The sequence below is a fragment of the Simochromis diagramma genome, unplaced genomic scaffold, assembly GCF_900408965.1.
Source record: "Simochromis diagramma unplaced genomic scaffold, fSimDia1.1 OVJJ01000361.1, whole genome shotgun sequence".
Taxonomy (NCBI): Eukaryota; Metazoa; Chordata; class Actinopteri; order Cichliformes; family Cichlidae; genus Simochromis; species Simochromis diagramma.
This window is the reverse complement of record NW_024386860.1, coordinates 16,500,116-16,526,849: the sequence shown is the minus strand read 5'-3', so window position 1 is coordinate 16,526,849 and position 26,734 is coordinate 16,500,116. Positions and strand designations below refer to the sequence as shown.

Genomic DNA, 26,734 nt, shown 5'->3' with positions numbered 1-26,734 from the left:
GGAACAGAACTCAGTGGTGCTTGGCTGTAAACCCTCAGCATGAGAACTGAGAGAGGAAGAGTTTTAGGACAGTGCCAAAGTTTTAACACTGCACTCAAATCCATGAATCACCCATCCAAAAGTGACAATTACACACTATTACTCATAAGATGCTCTCACCTTGGCAAATGATAAACAACCCTAGAAGTCATTATCACAACAACGTCAGGCTTCAGATGTGCTTCTTGTGGTGCAAACAAAAATTTGCACCACAAGAAGATTCGTTTAAATATTCTCCTCTTTCATAGGACATAAGACCGGCCACAGAAATACGTCTGTGCTCAACTTTCAGTGACACTGTGCGCTTTTACAAAATCCAGCAGCTTTTTAGGTTAAAAGATGTATTTTCATATCTTAAGAGGACGTTGCAGTGAGTAAAATGGGCATTTTGTAGCCCATTTTCTGCACAGTGTAGTTTCAAAACAGTACACATCTGGCATCATGGTGTTAGGGAGCGTAGCATAATGTTGTCCGGTTTCTCAGTGCACCGTTTTATGTCTTTCCTAAATCCTTATGAATTCTCCTACCTGCCTTCCCTTGAGACCAGTGAGATTTTAAGGAGCTAGGAGGTTCTTAATCTCCTGGTCTTAGAGAGGGTTTCTCTCTCTCTCCTGAATCCAGACTGGAAGCTGGTTTCTCAGCAACCTGGTGGCTGAAAGCTCTGCCTCCCATTCAGCTTTGGAAAACTCTAGAAGTCACAGTTAAGCCTGCAGACTGCACTTCTGAATATAATACGAAGGCAATGAAGAGAAGCGCATCTATGAGAAAATTGAGCTCTCAGGGAGCCTTTAGGAAATTTACCAGGTTCTCCTAATAATTGTGTTGGACAGAAATGATTACGGACTGACAAAATAAAAAGACGAGCTTTATTAACAAAGTCGATCATCACAGTCCAAACAAAGTAACAAAAAAAGCCAAGAAGGTGGCGCAGGCGATGAAATGTGGGACACAGACAACAGACGGAAGGAGGACACACAGAGGGAAAGACAGGACTACATATACACAGAGGGGCAGACAATCGGAAGGAGAGAAAAGGTAGAAAAAAGAAACAGAATTGGACATATATTAGAAAAACTAACACGCAGTCAGAGACAGGGAACACAAACATCAGGGAACATGACCATACTGTCACAATGGTGGATACTCAAACATGAAGGCCAAATTCATGAAGGTCAAATTGCTCTTTTGTCTTCTCCCCCATTTTTTGCAATGAATCCATCACTTATACAGAACAAACCAGTCAAGGCAGATGGCTGCAGCTCTACAGCATGTGCATGTCCGTGTCTGTCTGCAGCTGATGAATCTAACTGTGTTTAGTTCCATCTTCTTTGCCTGCTGTAACAAAATGCCAGTTCATGTGCGATTTAATTACTGAACAGGATCAAATTTCCTGCACACAGTAACTCAGTCAGGGCCAGTTTAATGTTGTGCTTCTGGCAGCACTTATCTGCAATTCATTACACTAAAAGCTGTATGAATCACTCCAGGAGGAAACACAGACTTTATGCAAGCTTGCACTGGGACTTATGATGAGCGGCCTGGGTAAGACTGCAGCCCTCATCTGTGTGAATATATTGGACCTCGTGTCTATTTTTGAAACCCTTCATTAACCACAGAATGACTCAAACTGTCACAAAGAATTTAAGGGTTTTCTTTCTTTCAGTACAACTAGAGAACAAGTGTGGTGCTCTAGTTAAAAGTAAGCAGGGCAATTGTTATTTGATTATTTTATATTTTTGCCTGAAAACTGATACATTTAAAACTATGAGCAAAATTATTTGGTGGCTCTGAGAAGGAAATGTTAATCACCAGACTCTTAATTTTCTGAGCCTGCACCAACTTGCAACTCTGCATCAGTTTCTGAGGGAGATGTTTTTATTTGTGTAAAGACAAAACAAATTCAGGCACCTGTTTTCTTAAATAATTCCTTTTTATTTCAGAATCTGCAACCAGAAAACGTTTCAAGTGAAACCACAGTTCAGTCGTGATTTTATTTTAATGCATCTGTTGTAATATTGAAAAGGAATTATATAGGTTTTTACAGACCTCCGCTTCATGTTCTGTCTTTGTCGCATCCTGGAGAGGTTCTCCCCCCAAGCCTGCCTCAAATATGAAATATGAAACAACCAGTAACTAAAGTATGACTCATATAGGTTAAGAATAAATATTTGTCGCCATCTGGTGGCCAAATCTTGCAAAACATTACAGTTAAAATGTAGTTTCGTTTAAGTGAAAGAACTGCTGGAGTATTTCTGGAAAAGGGAGATGTTATTCATTGTTAAGAAATCTGAAAAAATGCAAAAACCTGCTGAAAATGTCTAAAAGAACCCAAACAATGAATACCTACATGAACTAAAGCGGCAGTGTCATTGCACCACTAAATAAAATGCTAAATTCAAAGAAAAACCTATTTTTAATAAAAACTACAGATGTGATCTTTTGTTTAAGATAAATGGATAAAATATCTGAATTAACAGATAAAAATTATTTGAAGCTTTCAAATACACTGTTCCTGTGAATGTGCACATTTTTAATGTACTGCACAACAAGCTCAATACGGACAAAAATGTATAAACATTTTTATAATGCATAATAAACCATAATAAACGCAGCACTTGCAGGCACGTGGGGCTGTTTGCAGATTCGATCTGAGAATGTGTTTTGTTCAGATTTAGCAGCAAGTGGCAGATTACCCGTTTGTTTTATAGCCCGAGGTATTTTGAGGCCATTTCAGTGTCCTGCTCCACTTTGAGCTCATTGGTGAGATCGGGTCAGGCGCGCGTGTGTGTGCCTCTGATTGATGCAAATGAAGCACCTCTTTCTGCGGAGGAGGAGGAGAGGCGAGAGCAGAAAGCAGCGCGCACAGCAGCTTGGAATGAAAGCTGCGCGTTGTTTACGTCCTTTCAGACGCCCGCGGATGGCGATGATGATGATAATGGTGATGAGGACGAACGCGCCTCGTTTTCATTCGTCTGTGTAAAATCGCGTGGAGGGAGAAGGGGGTGGCGCAAGACTGTTTCTATCTCAATTTAAAGAGACTCCGCTTTTAAGGAAAAACATGACGCTGGGCAGAAAGCAGGTCGATGAAATTTGGATTTTACCATGAGAGGAACCGGCATGGATCTGCTCTGGAGGATCCTTGCAGCCTTCAGCTTCGACTGCTTCAAAGATTCGTCGTCGTCAAGGTGAGCGGTGATTGATCAGCCTGAATTTCATCGGTTTACAGGACACAGCCTCAAATCCACAGAATGCCGCACTCGCTGTTCGTGTTTCGGGGTTTTATGACGTGCTTTTGCAACACAGCTCGATGTTTGAGTCGAATCTGTCCGCTTATTCAATCTGAATTTCAGCACTCTGTCTTATCCTTAATCGTGTAATACTCCCTACACAGGGTCACTGGTGCACAATGTTTTCTCGTAGAGGGCGTTTTAAAATCAGGCTGTGATGATAAATCACATCAGAGTGGGGTTTTTATATACCGTCCTTCACAGTTGTTATGACAACAGGTTTCCAGAATCGCTCCAGCTTTGCCTCCTGAAAGCCAGTTCATGTTACACAACTCGGAAATCCTGCCAGCGACATTTCAAACGAAACCCTGTTTTTCTGCTCGCATTTCCACACTCTGCAGTGAGAAGAAGTCCTAATCTGAGAACCTGAGGTTAACAGGTAGCTGTCCACTCAGGCTGGGAATGAGGCTCAGACACATTTGTATCAGCACACACTGAAGTTCTTGCACAATCCTCTAACTCCACCCTAACTGTGACCAGGTCTTGTTTTACTAGTTACTGTTTTTTTCCAAGGAACAAATGTGTGCAAAGCAACACCATCTGTGTTCAGCGTGCACCAGAAAAACCTGATCCCATCACACCTGCCGTGTCCTGTTTTCATGGCTTTGACTGGTAATAGTTGTCACCCCCAGACTGTCTTGGTTTAAATAAACCAGCAGCCAAAATATCTACTTATTTGTCCTGTTTTTGTTTTGCCAAGCCCCAAAGAAATTAGGTTTGTCACCAAAGCACCATTTACTTATATCTAGAGCTCTTATCTTTCATAAAAACTTGATTGGTTGTCGTGTTTGTTATTTCAACATGAATCCTTCTATTAAGATGGTCAACGAGATGATGTGTGTGAATCAAAGGAAAACAACCTGGCTTTACATTATATATATTTCATTAAAATGTTTTTATGTCGTAGTTTTTCAGTATTTCTGGTATGTGTAGTCTAATATATATATGCTTGTTGTATTTGGTTTGTTCTGTCTAAGTGATGGATTCATTGCAAATTTGGAAAAAAAATTCTGAGTTGGAGATCAGATTTTTACTAGTAAAGAGCCATTGAAGATCCATGAAAATGACACATTGCTTTGTGAATTTACATGCATTTATTGTATTAGGGTTGTATTGCATTTAATGATTTATTATTTCTATAAAATGAAATAACATGACTCAGAAACCAGCGCAATCCTGAGTCACTTCTTCAAATGTTTCATTCTACCCTGCAAACAAAGCTAATATTAGAAATGGGAATCACAAAACGGGAACATTTTTTGCATTTATGATGGAAATGTCTTTATTTATCTCAAGAAAAACACATAATTAGACAGGCTCCATTTGAGAAGCTGGAACCAGCAAATATTAGTTCTTTGGCTTGAAAAAGTACAGAATTTAAGCCACTTTGTTGTTGAGTATAATAGTATCAAATATAATAGATGGGATGTCCTCCCCCAGGAGAATCAAAGCTTACTTTCCTTAATTTCAAACAAATTTTGTAACTTTATTTTTTTTACCAGTATATGGGGGAATTGTTGTGCAAAGAAAAGCACCAAATCAAGCACCAGTTAGGAAACCTCCATATTTGGGGGATTTCTAAGTAAGGTCTTGGCAGCCTTTGTGTTTTTTATTCTGAGGGGACAAACGTGGGGTCTAAATCTCATCCCTCTGAAATCTACACCTGCGATTTAAACAATCATATTTTATTTTGAACAGCTTGATGCAATGTGTAGTTTTCAGGCTGTCTTCACGTCCTGTTCCCTCTCCCTCTCAGGTCTCCCACTAAGTTGAGCTCCAGCCAGGCCGGCAGCCTGGAGAGCAGCTCCCTGACCGGCTCCCTGTCGCTGGGCCCCGACCTGCCGCACTGCCAGTGTTGCATCTCCTACGAGGCCCGCCTCAAGCGCCTCTCCTGCGGGCATCTTTACTGCGATCCCTGCTGCGATCAGATCGTCAACCTGGCCTTCGAGGACATCGAGGGTCTGTCGGACTACCCCTGCCCCATGTGCAAGTCCATCCGGCAGCTGGGAGGCCTGGGTCCATCTTCCTCCGGGTACTTCAATGGACCCTACAGCATCCTGCAGGAGCAATACACAGGGAAGGAGCACGGCAGCCGGTGGGGGTAAACGTGAAGCCGCTTCACGGGGGTGATGCCGACTCTCTGGACTTCTTAAGCTGTGACCTGATTGACTTTTAAATTCACTGCCATGAAAGCCACCTGTTGACTTTGGAGTCGTGGTCATCCTACTTTATTTCATCTTGCTCTGTTGTTTGTGCTAATCAGGTGAAACGTCTGAGAATGCATAACATTAACATGCATAGATTTAAGTGCCCAAATGCATCTCCATAGACTTCACGACATCATGGAGAGGTTTCCCATCTTTCAGTCCGTTTAAGCCCAAAGTGTGTTTAAACACCTCACTCATATTTTTAAACAGCATGCAGGTTTTCTACTGAGCTCTGAAAAACAGAAATAACCCAAACCCGAGTTGAACACAAGCGAACCGGAGTAGATATTTTGTATATTTAACATTTCCTGTCAGAAGACGCTGTTACTCTGAACATTTCCTGTGAAAGTACTGATCATTTTGCACATGATTCTCAAGCCGTTTCACACTGACTGTATGTTTGATGCAGCTGGGTTTGAAATCTCGACTTCACTGTACAGTGCCGTGCTACTTTTAGGTGTTCCAGATCATATTGTAAATATTTATTTTGTTAAAAAATAAAAAGGTTGTGTGAACAGTGTACGAGCACGCCGTGTCATTACAATCAGAGCTGGTAACACTTCTCTTTTTATTTATCAGGGATCAAAACATGCGAGTACAAAAAAAAGAAAAATATGTACATCTGGCAAATGTAAGTACCAAAAACATGAAATGATACAAAGACACAGCAGCAGGTGTGAGCTGAAGATCAAATTAGATCTTCCATGCAACGGGACAATGATGACTTTTTTTTTCCCTTTTTCCGCGGAAGACCAGCAAATCCATTGGCATCACACCTGGAAAGCTCTGAAACTGTAGCTGAAGTCAATGCCTTAATATTGACATAATGAATATTTACAGCAATTTAATAATTCATAGTGCTATCAAGTGAGGTACCTTTTGACATGAGAGAAGGCCGGTATCAGACGGACATCTGACAACTGTTATCCTGCGTTTAAAAAGAAAGAAAAACATCCCTTTTAGCAATGGTGCAAATTCATTCATCCGTGGGAATGACGCCAGTGCATCTACTCGACACCCACATCATGCAAACTGTTTGGATTTAAAGGTGCAGGACCAAATACTTCCCTCTGTGCTTTTCAGACAAATCCTTGACCTAAATGCTGACTGCATACTAATACGGCAGCAGGCAGGACGTGAGGAGATCAAATAGAAGGTAAACACAGGAGGAACGGAGCCTCCCTTTACTTCAAACACTGCTACCTTCTCAAGGTACAGAAGTCCAAAAGAGCACAATGTTGTTTGTTTTTTTTCACCACCATAAAAATGATGGAAACATTTTCAAATAATACCAACTTTGGTTGAAAATAATCACACGTATCCACATGTCCATTAGCGATCAATACAAACACATATCATACTAAAGCCCTGAAATGATCATCATGCAGGAACTGCAGAAACATCCAGAAAACTCCAGGCTGACATAACACCATAAACTGAATATAGGCCTCTCGCTGCTCCCCAGCAGCGTGCATGTGAGCGGAGAGATATGAGAGCACAGCGGTACCAAAATAGCGCTCATGCCCTAAATTCAACTGGTCGCAGCGCCTGGAGTTAGAAAATGACGGCTTTTGGAAATTATTATTTTCCAAACAATAATTTAATCTTCTATTTGACGTTGACAAACAGCAACAAAGAAAAAATCATTAAGAGTTACCAACTTAAAAAAAAAAAAAAGTCTTCTGGAGGCATGGAGCCTTAAGGGCACACAGGTCAGAGGTTAAATCCACTGAAACGCTCAAGTGTGTCCATTCTAGATCACCTCCTGAAAAGTGCCTGTAGGACCCATCGCTTAACACATTTATCTCCACTCCGCCCTGTCAGTGCAAACCCCCCGTGGATAAGAAGGTAAAAATAGAAACTTTCTTAAAGGGTGACATCAGGAAGTTTACAAAGAAATAGTCTCGGCGACGGTTTCTGCATACTGTGAGGTGTACTTCCAGCATTCAGCACCTTCAGGCATGACTTTTTTTCTTTGCAATTTAATTAAAGGAATATTTATTCAAATATACAAAAGACTTGTCACATTATTTGATACAGTACACGTGATAAGTAGCAGAGGAAAGAGCTCTTGCACTGATCATTTCATACAGCTTCAGTTCAACGTGGTCCGTCACAATGTCTCGGTTTCTAATCGCCTTATGGACACGTTATTACACGTCTGCTCCTCTCAGTTCGTGGCACCACTGAGGGACATGTCTGTGTCATTTGGTTAGAGTACCCGGTCACGGGGTGGAAAGCGGTCAGATCTCAGGAAGCTAGCGAGGGTCCGTTACTCTTAGGCAGCTTGGCGTTACTGGACGCCGAGTAGTATCGCTGGTCAGGATGTGCATCAATCACAGACGAGTGCCCAAACAGGAATGTGTGCTTGCTGCTGCCACCCGTGTCTTTGTGAGCAGGCCTGGATTGTGGAGCAGAGGCGGCGGGAGCGCCCCTGGAGGTGTGTTGGTTGGCCGAGGTAGGGAGGGGTGCTGCTCTGAGAGCGCCTGCGCTCTGAGGCCTCGACGCCGGGAAGAGGAAGGTGCCGTTGTTGGTGTTCTGGTTCAGGTTGGTGTCGGCTCTCCGGGGCTCGGCTGTCACGGCGGGCGGGGTAGGATCCGTGCTGGTGGAGACTTGTTCTAGCTTGTCTTTGAGCTGCTGCACCTCCTGCGCTAGCCTCTCCACAGGGTGGAGGTGGTTGGCAGAGAGGGGGTGAGAGAACGCCTGAGAATAGAAAGCAGAAGAAAGTTTTACTTACGGGACTGCTCAGCAACTTTAATCCAACCTCATCTCAATCTGAAGGTTTCTCATCCTGCATTTTTCTGGGACCAAAACTACAAACTAAAAAGCATGAAAGCAATGATAAGGTATTAAAAACTGCTTTTTAAAAGTGACCTTCATTGTTGCTTTCCATCAATGACACTAACTTGTCCAGAGGAAACTCTTACTGAAAAGACGAGTGGAGAAAATATTTATGTATCAGTATTTCAAGCTGCAGTTGTAAGACATCAGAACATTGTGACCACATCATAGTGCTGTGAAAAAGTAATTTTCCGCTTTCTAACATCTTATTTTTTGCATATTTGTCATACAGTTTCAGATCAAAACCCCATTTAAAATCATGACATAACCGATTAATCACATTTCTTTGGAAAGCTGAGTTCAGTTTTACAACCTAAAGAAACAACATCAGTGCAGAAAAAAAGTCCCTGATATCTGTCAGTCTGGAAAGGGTCAAAAAGCCATTTCTAAGGCTTTGGGACGCCAGTGAATCACGTTGTTATACACAAATAGAAAACTCGGTGAACCTTCCCAGGAGTAACCAGCCTACCAAAAGTACACCAAGAGCGCATTCAAACTCATCCACGAGGACACAGAGGAACCCAGAATGAAATCTAAAAAACTGTAGGCCTCACTTGCCTCAGTTAAAGTCAGAGGTCATGATTCAACTATAAGAGAGAGACTGGGTGAAAATGGCCTCCAGGGGAGGGTTCAAGGAGAAAACCACCGCTGTCCAAAAAACCTAAAAAAAAAAAAAGGCTAAAAAACATGTTGATGAAGGACATTGTCCAGGTATCAGTTCATGCTCTGAAGCACAAAAGTACTCGGGTTGTGCAGCAGGACAATGATCCAAAACACACCAGCAAGTCTAATCTGAATGGAAAAAAATAAATAAAATGAAGGTTTTGAAGTGGCCTTGTTAAAGTCAGGACATAAATGTGACCGAGATAGTTCGTAAACAGGATGTTCGTGCTGAAAAACCCTCCAATGTGGCTGAAACAATTCTGCAAAGAAGACTGAGCCACCGTTGATCCACAGCGAAAAGACTCGCTGTCAGTTTTTAGAAACACTTGATTGTAGTTGTTGCTGTTAAGGTTTGTTCAACCAGTTAAGTTTAGGGGGCAACTACTTTTTTCCACACAGGCCCAGTAGGTTTGGAATACATCATTTTTTACAATCATTTAAAAAGTGCATTTTGTATTTGTGTGACTTTGCGTATCTTTGTTCGATGAACTTAAACATATAAATGTGACAAATATGCAAAAATAAGAAATCGGGACGGTATGTATGAACACACTACTAGTAGAAGGAGTGAAAACATACCAGCATTAGCAGCTGGTTCCAAATAAAATCCAGAATAAACTTGTTCAACATCTGCATCCTACTGTAGGAAAAACCTGCCACAGAGCTGCTACCTGCTGTTGTACAATAACTATGCTGCTAAACTGGGAGGAGGGGAGTGTTGCCTGTTCTTCCTGCCCAGCGAGGTCAGGGTCCAGGCCTCAGGACAAAGGTGTGTCCAGCGCAAAGGCCTCTAAAGATGCCGCAAAGTTTCGAGTGACGGATGCGTTGTTGGTTTTGTATGTTTTTGTCACAAAAACACGTAAAGTATATCAGCAGTACTTTGCATTGAATATGCAGTCTATGGTGAGGGAACGCTTCAAGGTAAGACCTCATGAGCCCTAAAAGCCTAGGAACGAATGCTTCCCCCTACCTATAGATACTGACCCAGTTAGAGTGGTTTTCTAGTCAGTCTGAATTTTGTAGTAAGTGTTTTTTTAATTATCCTGAAGTGTGTGTTCTTCAGATAAAAACAGTCCTTGGGTGCTTTGAAAGGCGCTATTTTTTTAAATAAAATGTATTATCATTATTATTATTATTATTATTAAAAAACACAGAGACTAACAGGTGTTTGTTTAATACGTGAACTATGCAGACCACAAACACTGAGTAATGCCTGAATGAATCCATGCTTCTAACAAAAGAAAGAAGAGGAACTCGTGTTCCTGAAGGGAACATTCAGCAGTGTGTGAAACAAAACTGTCTCTGAAACCTGAAATGGTTTTTCAGCAGCCTGACAGAATTTCTCCACAGTGCTTTTAAAATAGCTGCAGGCACCCACCCACCCACACGGTGCTCAACTATTCTTAACATCACCATGGGGACGCTGATAGACGCGCTGATGTACAGACATCACAAAGGCTGAACCATGTCCATATTTGGAGCTGCTCATAACTGCTCTGACTAATCTCCGCATCAAAGAGGACGTCATCTACTGAAGGAGCGGAATGGAAGTGAGAGGATGTAACACGGGACACAGGAGTGCAGCGCTCGCGACGGGGGCTTCAGGAAGGTTCACGGGTACCCACGTCCGGGTTTACACACTTAACTTTGATACAGTATAATAATTATACAGAGGACTGAAACTACTGGCATCAAAAAGTTGTGCATATATGCCCTAAAATATGCCAAGATTTCAATAATAATAATAATAATAATAATAATAGAAAATAAATCATATAATTATACAAATATTTAAATAATAAAATTAGGTGTTATAAAAAAAGATGATAAGATCATTTTATTTTATTTTATTTTTTTAAAATTTCCTTTTACCATTATTAACTTTCATTTAATATTTATGTGTGTATTCATATTTGTATTTGGTTTACATTATTTATTTTTGTTTGACAAATTTACTCCTATTCTTTCTGTTTTTTTCCAAAATTTCTGCTTCATTATGCAAATGAGCGAGGCTGTCATGGAGTAAGCTTTTCACCTACTGGTTGATTGAGCTGGTAATTTATTTCATTTAGTTATTTCATTTTATAAATCAGTTATTTTTCTGTATACGTAGATTACAACTTTTTAAATGTCACCAGCGCTTGAAAAGAAAAACAACAGCCACACCTGACTGGCTGCATTTATTCAGCTGACCACCTTCAGATGTGTTCCAGTTGTTTTGAGTTTGGCATCAATGAACAAACAAGTGCAAAGTTTACCTCATGAGATCATTTGAATGAACGCTCATCAACTGCATGAAGCATAAATAAATAAATAAATATACATACAAGCAAGATACAAACAATGTAAAAATAATAATAATAATCTATTAAAGTAAAAATGAATAAAAGGTAAAAATAACAGAATATATTATTTAAAAAATAAATAGACTGTAAATAAAGAAAATGGATAAGTCAATGCATAAACATATAGAAGCAGAATTAATTATTTATTTATTAAATCCAATAATCATTTTATATTTATATTTTGTAAGATATTAACATGTAATTGAGTCACTCTGAGATGCATTTGAAAATTTGGCAGTTTCAGTCCTCCATATTTGAACTAGAATAGTGCAGCTCAAACTGAGTGTTTTATACATTTTCTTTCCTAAAATGACCTTTTAGTTTATATTTATTAATAATATTCTGTTTAATATAGCCTAACGTAGCTGGAAACTTTAAGTGTCTTCTGCTTAGCAGAAGACACTTAATCACATTCAGGACTCTTTGTGGTCTTCATTCGAATGCACAGAGAAACTGCATATGAAGCTTCACTAACAATACCCGCTCATTCTTAATGAATAATTTCTATATGCCTGCATCAGACTGTTGACATACCTGCGCATGGAGTGCCCCGCGCAGGTAGCACTCCCTCCACAGGCCCATGCAGGGGCCCATAAGAAGGGGCAGTAAGGGCTCATAGGGGTCAAGTGGTCCTTGAGGTCCAGACGTAGATGTGAGGGCCTGGGGAAACTCAACTAGAGCCCAAGCTTTCAGCAGTCTCTCCAGGCCAGGCACATTCTCAGAGGACAGCGCCCTCCGGTGGCTCTTTTTGTAAACACCTGAACTGCTGCTGCTGCTGCTGCGCCACGGAAGCAGGTTAGTTGGACAGGAGAAGGTGCCCCGCGAGAGCAGAAACACTGAGCCCGGGACGGCGTCGGTCAGCTGGTGGGCAGATGTCAGAGGTCAGAATCAGGCAAACTGTAACACACCTACAACAGTAATCGTACATTTGAACTGAAAACATTTGGCGGTTTAACTTCCAGTCGCAAGACATTTTCTCTGGGAGCCTGCAGGTTCTACTTCTCCTGGTTAATTCCACTGATTTGCATTTATCTAGATAAAAGTAAAATAATACATCTGTAAACTGAGAAGATAGTTTAAAGGCCATTATGGACAATCAAGACAAGTGAGTTTGAAGCGGCTGCATCTTTAACGAGTAGCATAAGCAGGAGCAGTGGTATGACGCAAACATCCAAGTTCTTAAGATATCAGTCTACTAAAAATATGCATGCGAAAACCTCTGCAACAGCTCTTCTTGCACCCTCACACTGGTGGTCTGCTCTTCTTCTCTTCTGCCCTGAAGTTAAACTTGTGTGTTTACAAATTGCTGCTTAGGTAGAATCCAATCTGAAGTCTTAAGTGTCGCTGTCCAACCAAAAGCAAAAATATCCCACACCCATTTCTGCTGATATACTTTAACACAGACTAGACTCTAAACACGGCCACTAGGGGGACGTGTTGCACCATGCAGTAGACGAGCCAGCCTCACCCTGTGTTTGTCGGGGTTGGTGTTGAGGTTGCCGTTGAGCAGCGGTTGGAGCGGAGGAGTCGGGGGCACGGGCTGGGTGAAACGGCTTTGTCTCGGCTTGCTGTACTGCAGGGACCAGTCCCACACCGGGGGCAGTGGAGGGTCAGACGGATCTGTGGAAGAATCTGGATGCAGCACATCTCTCCAGCCGTTGACGGGCGTGTAGCACTGCCCGAGGTTCTGAGTATAGCGGAGGTAGGAGGTGTCATTTATTATGAAAATGTCTGTTTTCTGCAGTCTACATCTTCCTACTCATCATCATCATCATCATCATCATTACAATCATCTGGAGAATCAGAGTCAGCATTTGCTGTTCTAATTAATGAGGAGCAACTGCATGTTAATTAATTACTTCACCGCTATTTAAACTAATCATTATATAGGGGGGCGTTCAGTACCTGGGAGCGTTTGCATCTCTCTCGCTGGCAGTTTGATAGGAAGGTGGAGAAGAGTGGCAGGTGGATGCTGTCATGCAGTGCCAACAGGAAGTCTTCTGTCAGCTGGAAGCGAGAGGGATACTGGGACCACAGCTGCCAAACGCAGTCCAGGAAGAGCAGGAAGACTGGAGCCTTGAAGGAAAGATCAAGTGAGAGAGCATAGTAAATAAAGTTAGAGCACAAACAGGAAGAGATGAATGAATGATGGAAGTGAGAGACAGAAGGTGAAGGAGGAGGAAACAGAAGCAAAATAAGGGTGAGGGTGGGACTAGGGTTAGAAACCAAGAGCTTTGGAAACTTGTGGCTGTGTTTGTTAGGAGGAAAAATAAATGGGTTCAAAAATGGCCGCTCACCTCCTCCTTGTCGTTGTCACGGTGGTAGTTAATGCGGCTGTAGAAGCGGTGCGCGCCCATCACCCACTCCTTCTGCACCAGACCCTGGAAACCATACATTGTCCGACAGTGGGGGTCACACATCACCTGCACCAGGCTGGAGACCACGCAACTCATGTCCCGGTCCTCCACCTCTGTGACGTCAGAACAGGAAGAGCACATGCTGAATGCCGCGCCTTCTATTCGAGTAGCTCACTCAGTCACTGAGCAACAGCAAAAACCAAACAATCCAGCAATTCTGCTCTTAATGCTCAACTCAGAGTGCAGGGAAACGTTAACAGACCCAAACTGAGCATGGCTCTGTCGTCCTTTCAGCCTAGCTGGTAGAGAAAGTGAAAGATCAGCAGCAAGCAGTAAACATCCTCAGCTGAAAACGGCCATTGTCTGAGCAATGTAGTGTTACACTGAGCGTGCAACAGGAAGCCAGACCAGATGGTCAGAAATCCGCCAAATGTCTGTAAAATGAGTCAAAATGAAATCTAAAGGAATATTACAAATGATCATCTTCTGACATGCCCCTTTGTTTGATTTGTTTACTTCACGTTCATACACAGCGTGGCCACAGGCCAACAAAAGTTTAACGTCAGTGGGAGACTAAACAATGAGAACGTCAGGAGTCAGAACAACAACAACACAATCATCCAGTGATTTTCCATCCCACTCAAAGTGGGCTTTTTAGGCAGTTAATGTGCAAGTAAACATGACTGGTCTGGATAAAGTATGCGAGACTGGTCTGTGTTTCCTTATTTGACTGAAATAGTTTAGATTTCATGTTTTTCTAAGCATCTGATAAACAAAAACATCTATTACATTAAAGTAAATAATAACCCTACAACTGCTTTGCTGGGCACTGAAAATTCCTCTGTGGAAGAAAACCATGTCATCTGTTGGCCAGAGCCTCTCTCTGTGAAGCCGAGTCCCAGTCAGGCACGCTGAGGTCACCCTCGCAGCATGCTTGGGTTTACCCGGCCTGCCTAGTAGCGTTTCCTCGTCACCTGAAACGCCTCGCTGCCGAGCGGTGATCAGTTGACAGCTCGGGTCCAAACAAACAAAAGTCAGCACGTTCCTCTTTGCAACACAGAGACGCAACACAGAGACGCACCCCCTCTGCACCTCCTGCCACATAAAGCAACATTAGCCCAGCATCCATCCAGGAGCTTGGTGTGCAGAGGTCTTCTTTCCCACCACAGCAGGGCCCGATTGCACATGCCTGTAAGATTGATCGATCCACGCACACTAAAGACAATGAGTCTTTCAGCTTATTTAACAGAATGTCCTTTAGCTGCAAGCCAAACCATGATTGTGTAACAGTGGAAGGGGGAACGGCATTATCCTTGGTGGGCTGACCAAAACCTCAAACGCTTCTTTACGCAGGGAAAACCTTGCAGAGTCATCTGACACTTGAATAGAACAAAGTGTCAATAACACCGCATCACACCTATAAATAGCCTTAATGGATCCATGTGCCAACAACAGAAGTTTAAACCAAAAAAGAGATTCAAAAGTCCACCAAAATACGACGTCAGACACAGAATATTTTCCTTGAACTCATTAATTAAACGCTATAATTAACTTAGAAGGCCAATTGCTTTTCTGCTGTCTGACCTCATGTGAAACAACAGTTGCAAGCAGGTGTAACTGTGTCCTTAAAAGCATGTTGCATGGGGGCTTATTGGCAGTGTGCATGTAGGCTCAGCGGAGTGTGATTGTCCGCGGTATACGTCTACTCCAAGGTAAGCCCTAATGTGGCATTAATGAGAGGGAAGTGCTGTGAATAATGAATGAACTGAATAATATGAGACGGGCTCTGGAGTCACGTGACTCACCTTGAAGTGCCACAGTCAGGTGACCACCACGAAGCAAGCAGGCTACCTCTGAAGCCTTCCTCAAACAGGACCTGGAGGCAGAGGCAGGTTCGTGACATGCACCAGAATCGGCACATAAGAAATACAGTTACAACACCTAACAAACACAATTTGCATATTGTATATTAGTGTTAGCTATAAAGTTATAAACATAAAATTCAATTTTTAAATGCTGTTAAATGAGGCTTGCAAACTTTCATGGCTTCGATTTGTCTGCAAAATGTTCGTTTTTACAGGACGCTGAACGCAGTTTTTTGAATTCTTCAGCCAGCAAACTGTCAAAAAGGCTTCGTTTTGTTAGACTTGTGTCTTCTGTTAGGGATGATATGCACTGCCAGTCTGGCCAATCAGAGCCGTTACCTTGTGTAGTCTAGCCAGTGGGTGCTTTCCAGGGTAGATAACCATTTGTCATCAGGCACCGACACAGATGTGGAGATATCTACAAGTCAAAACAGAAAAAGAGCACCAGATCATATTCAGGCAGCATCATAAATACAAGTGCATGAAAGAAGAAATCAATTTCTGCAGTTTGGAGACTGAAGCTTTAAATACCTTTAAAATATTATGTATTCTCATCAATGTCTCACTTGTTGAAAATCAGTAAATGTGGCACCTACTGGGTGTTTTAATACTGCGGTGTGGTTATTACTGCCAAAGCCACGATCAACGTATCAGACCGAATAACAATTTTCTCCCTAAAAGTGTAAAACGCACATAAATGCAAATGAACGGCCGGCTAAGACGATCCTCAGTTCAGACTAATTTTCTAATCTAGTTGTGGTGAAGATGTACCAGAGTTTTCATTTCTACAGAATAATCCTCTGGACTGTGAAACACTCGCACACAACGAGACAAAACACTGAGGTGACAAACGTGTGTAGTACTGTGACCTTTACACAATGTTCCTGTGTGTGTGTGTGTTTGTGAGTGTGTGTGAGTCAGACAGAGAGACAGATAGAAAGATGGCTCAGCATTTCCAGTAGTTTGAGACCACTGTGGGCTCTGGCCTCTCTGCTCTTAAGTGGAATGTGCTGCCTGTGCTCATATGACAAAAGCACCAGTAAGAGCCGTCTCACAAAGAGTGTTGTGATCTGAGCAGGAATGCCCCGAACAACTATTTAAAACAGGAGAGAATGATCTGGAAACACATGACTTTAACTAAACTAAAGCAGATCACGTCAGGGTGCGATTTAAATCAAAAGACTGTTCAGGAAGTAGGAGAAATGCAGAAGCTTAACACGGAAATTCCATAAACTGCTTAGAAAAGATAGATGAAGCATTTTCTGCTCTGAATCAGAAGTGACAAACAAGAACTCACCGAGACGTGACTTGTTAAATTCAAGGTGAATAAAGCTTCATCTCCAATCTGCTTCAAAATGGGGCCATAATTTATGAAATGATAATCACGTATCAAATAAGTCTTTAACCTCCTAGGACCTGGCGTCCACATATGTGGACATCACATTTTGGGTTATTTAGACCAAAAGTCTTAGGAGGTTAAAGCAGCAACTGAGAACTCTTTAGAAAATTAGTTACTGAAGTCACAAAAGAAGTGACTCCCAGACTTCTATACAATCCATCCTCTTCTGCTTATCCTTTTCAGGGTTGCTGGCGGGTACACCCTGGACAGGTCACCAGTGTGTGGCAGGGCTAACACATATGCACAAACAACCATTCTCATTTACATTCCTATCCTCACTAACTGCATGTCTTTAGACTGTGGGAGGAAGCCAGAGTACCCAGAAAGAACCCACACAAACAAGGGGGGAACAAGCACGCCTGATGGAGGAATTGAACTCAGGACCTTCTTGCTGTGAGGCAACAGTGCTAACCACTGTGCCACTGTGCTAAATATTGTCCCTTTTTTGACCCTTCAGATCACACACCTGTCCTGACAGAGGTTTATATGAGCAGCGGATTATCAATAACGGCAGTTGTGATGCCTCCTTTCTCCTCTCCGTGCTGTGTGTAAACACACATTCAGGTGTGGACGTGTGCGTTTCTGTCCTTACCTCCCAGACAAAGGGCGCGCAGGCGGCTGTGTGCCAGCTGGATGTCGGCAGGCGAGGGCAGCTCCTCGCCCAGCTCCACCACCACACACAAAGAGGACTGGCAACCAAACAGGATCATCTCCAGGTTTCTACACAAGAGCACATCCAGCTGTTAACGAATGGCAACGAGCCTGCCGTACTTTGTGAAACATTTGTCACTGGCAGTGTAACATTTGTAAGCAAGCTGATATCGCTTTACATCATTGATGAGATTCACTTTTTCCAAAAAAAAAAAAACCTGAATGAATCATTTCTGAGCAATAAAGTAACCAAAAATATAGCAAAACGATACAAATTAAAACTCTTTTATGCAAATTTATATGTAGATATTTTTTCAGCAAGTCTGAAAAATCTTGCAGTTACTTCATGGTTTCAGCTATCCCCTCTTTCAGCAGCAGGCCGCTGGGACAAAAGGCTTCTACATACTGGAACATACAGAGCTCACAGGTCAGAGACTGAGGACTCAAGGGGCTTTAAAAATAGTTATTAAAATCTTAAAATCTCATAAGTTCTCTTAGGCCTACGGGAGAGCAGTTAGCTCAGATATTTGTCTGACACAGTGATGGGGGCGTCCACACTGGTACGTTGTACTAAAGCTGTTGAGCATTTAATAAGGTGTCCATGGCGCTTCATTCATGCATCAAAACAAATGTCTATCAGCTGAATAATCAAGGAGGCAGAAAACTGAAATAATACACGCAAAATAATTAAACTGACCAGTGATGCATGCCAATTCATTCCCCGAATCCTACATGACACCGTGTAATTTTCTGTGCCGTGGAATTCAAACCCACAACATAACATGGATATAAATTTATGAAATGGCCCTTTGGGAAGCAAGGGTGCAAAGCAGACTATTATTTCCCCAGAAAGAAGGAACTGGTTCAAATGTCGTTTCAGCTTGGAGGGAAAAGTTGTACTGATTTTGCCAAAAGCTTCGCAGTTAATACTGAAAAATGACAGTTGGTGTAAAATGATTCTGCAACATATTCTGACCTCACACGTTAAACTGCAGCCTCGTGCTTCTTTCACGATTTGCAATATTCACCTCAAAGTGTTCTGTTTCTCTCATTCGTTCTTTGTGTTCATCAATAGATTTTCTCGGGTGATAGAAATAAATGCACACAGGTGAGTTAAAGCAGAAGAAGGTTTTAAAATTATGAATCTGAGCATCTTCAAATGTAAATGTATCTAACAAGCCATGTGGAGACACTTTCATTAGTCTGTGAACCAAGTCTTCTTAGTCTGAATCTTCATTCTGGACTAAAGCTTAGGATCTGGAGTCCAGCAGACGACCTGTTGTTACTTTACTGTAACCTGTACTTTGCTGTGTGAAAGTTGCACCCTACAGCTCAGACTGAAGTGCGGGTGGTCAAATGTCGATGCACTAGAATCCATTTGCAAAGCATTGAACACACACACCTGATGTCATCTTTCTCATGGTAGATGTTATTCTGGAAGCTGGCCATTCGCAGTAGATCACTGCCTCTGGGATGTCGCCAACACCAGCGCTGTGACACAAAACAGTTTCACCCTCTTTAATAACACGTTCTTACTGCAGCATTCATCTTATAATTAGTCTCGCTGGAATGATAATAAGCAGCGAATACAGACACATGATTGCATGAGTTCATTCTGACATAATATATTAAAGACACTTGGGAAGCAGGCACCAAGTCTGAGGAACTTCTGTTTTTTCATTTGAGTTGCAAGAAAAGTTTTAAATGTTTCTCAAGGCAGGAAGATATCTGTGAAAATAGTGCTTCTGGGTGCTTTCTTGAGTTCTTGGACACAAACGTGGAATATTGTGACAGCATGCCCACAGCCCAGCTCTGCATGTGTTTGCAAAAAATCCAGCTGAATATTTTCTGAAGCATACACTTCCAAACACTTCCTAGAAATTGGTGAATCACATATGGCAAAGTGTTCATTTAAAACAAAACATGACTCCAGAACACTCACAGGGATGCGTCCTTCGTTGAAGTGGGCGAAGCTTTTCTTCAGCTCGGTGTCTAAAACCTTCTGTGGGACCACGATGAAGCGAGGCAGGCTGACAGGAAGCAGAAAAAAAGTGCTCAGTTTTATTGACGAGATATAAATAGCAAATTTACAACAGCAGTGGAAGATGTATGAGTCCCTGCATATAAAAAAAAATGTAAAAAACTTAGAGCACCATCTTTTAAGGCGTTAGCGCCGTGGAATCTTTCTCTTATCGAGCACGAGCAACATTCCTGAAAATGTGCTGCTTTGCATACTAAAGAGGGGGTTGGTGGGAAATGTGATATAACACTGACAGACATTCTATGTGTTTTATTACATTGCATACCTGGTTAGTGTTATGTGTGGTTACACTTGTGAATTTACCTGGTTGACATTTCAAAGCGGTCATTGACTGAGCTGACCCTCCAGCTAGTGGCTCCACAGCGTTCCAGCTCCTGCTCCCAGTCCGAGGCAGATTCAAACCAGTTCATGTGGGCGTCTCGGCGACGGTTGCTTAGAAACTGCTTCATTTCTGTAGGCGGGAAGTGATTGAAACACTCGTTTTGATGCTCGCGGCACTTTAAAGGTGCAAGATCAGGTGCAGTGTGATCATACTGTGACTGCTTTGAATCGTATTTTATACAAACACAACACTATTCATTTTAAAGGCAGGATTTAATCTTAATGGGAGTCCAGCAGTGAAGCTAATTATAATTTTACTGTTTAGCTTCTCTGGTATAAGTTTTTGCCTTTTTTATTGTGATATAAAGACCGGGCAGAAACAGAATTTTAAAAAGCACTGGCTGCTCAGCAAGCAGGCACGGCTTCTTAAGAAATCTATTCTGAGCTTTTGCATCCTTTTCCAACAAAACTCTTTTTGGAGGACAGGAGAAACTATTTCTCTGGGTCAGCCGTGGAAAAAAAACTTGGGATGCCTGGGACACATATTTCTCTGTACGAAGCTGAATAATATCATAAAGCTTGGTGGAGACACGGCGCATGGGCAAAGAGAGCGACCGTTTCATGTTGGTGTCAAACAGAGCGTGGACGCTGGCAGAGGTGAAGCTCTTCTTGTATTATTCAAAACACAAAGAACTGACCACACACTGGACACACTTGACCCATAGGGCAGAGGTGAACTGTAGGTCATCTAATGACTTGTTTCAGAGGGGGGCTTGCATTATTTATCCAAGAACTGGCATTCATCCTCAGCCTGGCCAGCCTAGCGTAGCTTGAATGTAGCACACTAAGCATACTATACTGCAGAGACAGGCTCAAATGTCCCTATATGGAGGGCGGGTGTTTAGAGCAGGCCTTTATTAACGACATGTGAATTGTGGCTCGTTTGCATTTGAAGCTGAGAAGCTTAATTAAGAAAAAAAAAAGGGGAAAGAACATAAAACAAGGTTTAATCTTTCCCACAGCCACACTTTAAATCATTGTTAACATAAACTTCTGCTGAATCCGATGAAAGATTGCCTCACATATGTTTTCAGAGAGAGTATTTTTACTGTGGCATCACAGAGGGGAGTGTTTTTAATCTCGCCAGCCACAGAGGATGTGAGTGTTATGTGTCATTATGGTCTGAACACAAACCATTAAGGTTCTGGGTTCATTTTCGTCCCACTTTTAGGATCTGCAACATCACATTCGGATGATGGAAATCGACAGGAGCAAAAATTAAAAAAAAAAAAAAAATGATAATGAGCTGAAGTCACAGGAGGGAAATGATAAAGTGTGATCACAGCTTAAGTACATTCTGTTTCGGGAGCTGGAATGGGTGAGAACCACACTTAGTCATGTGCTGCGCTTTAAATCTGTACAAGTGTGTCCTAACACATTCCTGCAGTGTTTCTGATTCACGACAGCATGTGATTCTCACTTTAACTGAGCTGTTGTTCCTATGAATATTCATTAGAGCTAAAATATGCACAGAATGATAGACAGATTGTAATAAATACTTTAGATCATTGACTCGCAGTCGTTTTAATATCATTACCATCCCAGCAGGCACACATGAGGCAGCAGCGCCCCAAGAAGCATTTCTGTGGCTGCATCCATACGGACGAGAACAAAACAAAGTAAGCTCAAAAGCACGAGTGTTATTAAACGGCTCCTGGGAGAGCCAACGGTTTACAGAATGACAGACAGGCTGCAATGGTGGAGATAAGATACCGTCTCTGTGCCAGGAAAGGAGTGGCCAGCTGTATACTTTAATCTACTCACCTACACTGCCGAGGGCGGCGTTCTGGAAAGATAACACAGACCCTGGTTTGGGAGGCTGGTAGGTCTTAGCGATGCTGTAGGTCATCTGAGGAGGGAAACCACAGTGAGTGCATCAACATGACAAAGGTCGTCAGTTTTCACCACAGTGTCTGATCACTGGGCTGTGGCATAGATCAGCTTCTCTAGGGATACATGCTTAGGCTAAGGAGACACCTCTTGGACTTGTGACTCAGGAGTGAGGCGGTCAAAAAGGAAGCAGACGACTCGCATGTCCCTGCAGTAAAGCACCAGCTCCTCCGGAGTGAACTTCAGCGAGGAGTTTGGTGTCACCAGCTTGGTCCTGTTTGGGCCCACTGAAACACAAGAGCAAAGATGCAAAGTTACATTTTAGATTCATAGACGACTCCAGAGCCCAGCGGAGTCCTGGAGTACAGAGTTTTAAATCAGCCTGCAAACTCAAATAAAACTTTAAATATTATTTGAGAAGCAAGGTATGTGAAAAGATGCCTCACTTTATTAAAACAGTGGTAGTGATGGTAGTCCATCAGACTGCACCAGTATGAGAGCACCAGAATCGCCATGGTGGAAAAAAGGCAACTCAACTTTCAAAATAAGAGTGGATTATCCACTGATGATAAATCAAAAATATAAAACGTGTCCAATACTCTACATATAATCCCTGTGAGCCCTTATACGGTCATGTCAGGTGCATAGCTGTGTGGCTGTGAGCACAACAGTCCTCCCCACCTTCTATTCCAGGCTAGGCTTTGTTAGGGGCAGCCAATCAGCTGGCTTAAACAGAGGGGTCTCTGTTTGAAGGGAGAGGAACAAATGCTGCTTGTTTGAGACAGAGACTGAACTGAGGGGCTGCAGCAAGGCTCAGTGAATGATAAATAAGGATTATTGTGAGTTGCGATACACGCAAAGACTTTGTGTACCAGGATGAAAGCATGAACCTGGAAATGAGCATCATCAGTCCCCTTTTGAATCAAAGACAGTTTTTTTTGCGAACTTCCTGACAGCGATACTGATACAAAGAAATATCTCAGTTAACAATCTGCACATTATCAGACTGTTCTTTGAACTTATTTTTAGTAACCTTTGCGTCATCGTGTTCACAGTAAGTGACACGATAGACAATTTATCTATCCGGTGACTGGAAGTCGTACAAAGGCAATAATTTACCAAATAAACATCAATCAACAGCATGAATGGAAATGCTTTTGTAAGCCATGAGTAAAAAGGAAGTTTTACTCACCAACAACAACTTTCTCTATAGATGCCAAAGCCACATCGTGGTCTCCTAGTAGCACTGGGTCTGCATTGTCCTGCGTCATAAATATCATTCAAAGAAATAAAGTTCCCATGATGTCAGATGCACTTTATACATTTTCAAGGGTCATTCTTTTAAAACAGAAGATAGAAACACACTGTTAACACAAACATCTGTATGTTTTAGTGTTTATTCAGTGCAGCGTAGGGACTCACGTCAGGTTTGGGACTGTCCTGGGGCACAAAGGCCACTCTGAAGTGAGTACAGAAGAGGGTCCCAGACAGCCAGCCTCTTCCTTCCCTGGCAGTCAACTTCTTCCTCACCATAACAGCTCTCTGAAGTACACACTCGCCTAAAGAGGACATGTGGCACAAGTGTTATAAGAATTCATCGACGATACACATCAAGCAGAAGTTTCATTATTGCACATGTCTAACCATGACTGTGTCCTCTCCTGCACATAACAGGAAGTATACAAAAGATAAACAAGAAGTATGAAAGAGAGTGGGCTGCAGGGAGTGGGTGTAACAACATCCTTAAACCACAAGTTACGTCCTTGAATTGTTGCAAGTCCTTGACTGGATGGACAGAGAAGAGCAACGAATGCAGCGACGCTGTACTGAACCCTGCAAAGCCTGAACCATGAAATAGCCACTTTTTTTTTTAAACCAAAGTGTTTATTGAACATTCTGACAAATCAACAAAAGAAAAGAAATGAAATATGAATTTGCATATATGAGTTTTAAGTTGTATCTCTTTTGGTACATCTGAGATTTTGGTTCAATTTATTGGTTAAAAAAAATGGAAAAAATGAGGCAGATTTTTTTTCCAAGCACATAAACAATCATTTTAACCACAGGTATGGCCCGGCATTACCAAAGCAATTTTCTTTAAAAATCTATTTCTGCTCAAATAACACAAAACAATTGTCCAGAGGTCATCTTGCAAAGGTTATTTGCAGATGACCTGCAAGAGAAACCGCTTGGGAGCACAGGAAGTGATGGTGTTTGAATATCATCGACAGGTCAAGCAAATCCAAGTAAACAGTACTATTATTACCACAATATACAACTGCAAGTGTGTGCTGTGGATACCTTTATTCCCTTTAAAGAAGACAAATTACACACACTCACAATTTAACATTTTAATTGTGTGTGATAACGTAGATACCTGTGTGTGTCTGTGTGTACTCAGCTCAAACTGTTTTCCAACATGGCCGCGGTACAGTAAGTTACTGTCAAGTTGCTGTTTTGAACATGTTGCCTCCAACATTTGTTACTGTGTGCAGTACGATGAGCTGCTATATTTATCTGATGCTGTGAAATGCAATTATAGAGGCTGTTAATGTGATTTTGGGGCATTTAGGTTTTGTATGAAAATCTGAAAGAAACACGACCTGCTTCAAAGGGTAGTGCATCCAAACAGAAGCAGCAAGATTTTTTGCTAGACTGCAAATGTCTAAGATAAAGTAATGACTACAAGTTTTAGAAAAGAAAAGACCTGCAAAGCCTACAAAACTGCCTCCACCTGACAGTACGATCAAAAGAAGACACCACAGGGGCTTTTTTTTTTATTTTTATTTAAACAGATATGAATATAGGTGCATCCTGAAATATCAGTGTGTCAAAAATGTTTAAAACTCAGATCTACAATTTGAGGGAATCTTTAGTGGCAGCTTAAATCTCTGTATGTGTAGACTAACTGTTGGCTTCCATGCACGCACGCACACACACACACACACGCACACACACACACACACACACACGGAAAGTCTGGAACTTTCACTCCATTATCTGAAAATAACAGTAGAGTCAGAGCTCTGAGTCACTACAATATTTCACAAACACTTGAATTCTTTCACAACAACAATGAGATTCATTTCAAAATGATTTTCCATCCATTCTCTTCTTTGCTTTGTGAAACTTTCAAGAACAAGATGATGAACAATAGAGCTGAAACAAGTGTGTGCAGCGATTTTCTCAGCCCAAAAGAAAAAGCGAATGCAAAGATGGGGCGGTGCATGTTTTGGCTGTTGGCTATGGTCACATGATTGAACTTCACTGGTTGCTTGAACTAAGCCAAAGTACTTAAACATGTTTGACTTGACTTCAGAACTCTGATCGTTGTAGCCATTTTGTCCCTTACACGATCAGGACGAGAAGCTTGAACTACATCAGAAAACCTTCTGCATTTTTACTGCATCACTGGACAAGTCGTTCAGTGCAACACAGACAAAAAATCTGCAGGAATCATCCCAGGAAAGAACGTTTTTCCAGCTTTGATAACACATAACATCCTAAACAGCGTACTTATGTGTGCTAGTAATCCTGTTAAGAATGTCTCTGGGTAAATGGAAAGAAAGAAAAGAAGCGTCTGAAATTCCAGGACAAAGTTCCAAAAACAAAACTTTTCACCCACAAAAGTCTTTCACACACAAACACAGATGTGCAGAAACACTCCAAAAGAAGAACAAAGGAAAACCATCACACACACACACACACACACACACACACACACACACACACACACACACACACACACACACACACACCTCACTGCTGTGTATGTGTGTGTGTAACAGTCTACCACAGGAACACAAAGCCTCTGCCAGTTAGACTGTGGGTTTCCATAGCAACAGGGTCTGGGATTGGGTAGACGTGGAGAAAATGGCCTTTTTGTCCATGACAAAGCAAATGTTTTCATTTCATTCAAAAGACAATTTAAAAAAAAAAAAAAAAAGATGGGGGAAGACCAAACTGAAAAAAGAAAAACGTGCTGAGGAAACACTGAATTCCTTCTCGGGATAATGAAAGGAACTGCAATAACACGGCCCTGATATGAAAAATGACAGCGGAGATGTTGGCTGTGTTTAATGAATGTTTTGGAGCATACCAAAGCACAAACAGGAAACGGACATTTCTTTTCCCTTGCACATAAAACCCTCATTTATGCCGCGAGAGAAAGAAAAAGAAGACAAGCCATAATTTGCTGATTGCGCAAGAGGAGCTTAAATCTTTGAGAATGCCCTGTGATTATGCTTATGCCCTTTAGCCTTTAAAAGCATTCATTAAAAACCCTCTAGGCTGGGCTTATCAATTAAACCCAACCACACATGACCCAGCTACAGAGATTTAGGATTCTTTGGGCAGTGAACACGAGTCTTTAAAAGAGACAATCTGGGGTTTTGCATGCCTCTTTTTAATATCACTCCGGGGAGCAGCAGAGCCGAAAACATTCGTGTAGCTGGCAGATTTGAGACGCCTGCAGAGAAAGGAGAAGAATTTGCATTCTCTATTGAGATTTAAAAAGTTTGTGTAAGCAGTTGATTCATCCCAGCATGAGTCAGCTAGACAAGGGAAGGTGTTTATGAGACAGTTTAATCCAGTAGTCTTTTATGCTCTTCCTGAATAGCTGCAGGTACAGTTTTACAACTGCTGTAACAACTTGTAGCAACTTTTACGTTTTTTAGAAGTACAAAATTCATCAATTTACATTAAAAATTACAAATCATCATTATCGGTATTGGATACTTAAGGGATTTTGTGTGGTTTGCTGAAAACTTTTCATTCAGTCTGTAACAGTTTATACAAGCCAAGAAAAGAGTCGATGTAAGTAACAAAT

General features: G+C 41.8%; 1 protein-coding gene across 1 annotated transcript in view; it reads right to left on the bottom strand.

Moving 5' to 3' along the window:
• Window positions 1-6,087: 6,087 nt before the first annotated feature.
• The window catches only part of mtmr11 (myotubularin related protein 11), a 38,073-nt gene continuing 17,426 nt past the window's right edge, over window positions 6,088-26,734 (bottom strand). Inside the window, exons 3-17 of the mRNA XM_040030818.1 lie at window positions 23,329-23,465; window positions 23,099-23,168; window positions 22,054-22,193; window positions 21,841-21,925; window positions 19,999-20,146; window positions 19,597-19,684; window positions 19,057-19,145; window positions 17,596-17,723; window positions 15,944-16,022; window positions 15,545-15,615; window positions 13,680-13,852; window positions 13,288-13,458; window positions 12,851-13,069; window positions 11,917-12,243; window positions 6,088-8,236 (exon numbers count right to left, since the gene is read on the bottom strand). Of these exons, the coding sequence (XP_039886752.1) occupies window positions 7,784-8,236; window positions 11,917-12,243; window positions 12,851-13,069; window positions 13,288-13,458; window positions 13,680-13,852; window positions 15,545-15,615; window positions 15,944-16,022; window positions 17,596-17,723; window positions 19,057-19,145; window positions 19,597-19,684; window positions 19,999-20,146; window positions 21,841-21,925; window positions 22,054-22,193; window positions 23,099-23,168; window positions 23,329-23,465 (2,378 nt within the window). The 3' untranslated portion in view covers window positions 6,088-7,783. The remainder of the gene's footprint in view (window positions 8,237-11,916; window positions 12,244-12,850; window positions 13,070-13,287; window positions 13,459-13,679; window positions 13,853-15,544; window positions 15,616-15,943; window positions 16,023-17,595; window positions 17,724-19,056; window positions 19,146-19,596; window positions 19,685-19,998; window positions 20,147-21,840; window positions 21,926-22,053; window positions 22,194-23,098; window positions 23,169-23,328; window positions 23,466-26,734) is intronic.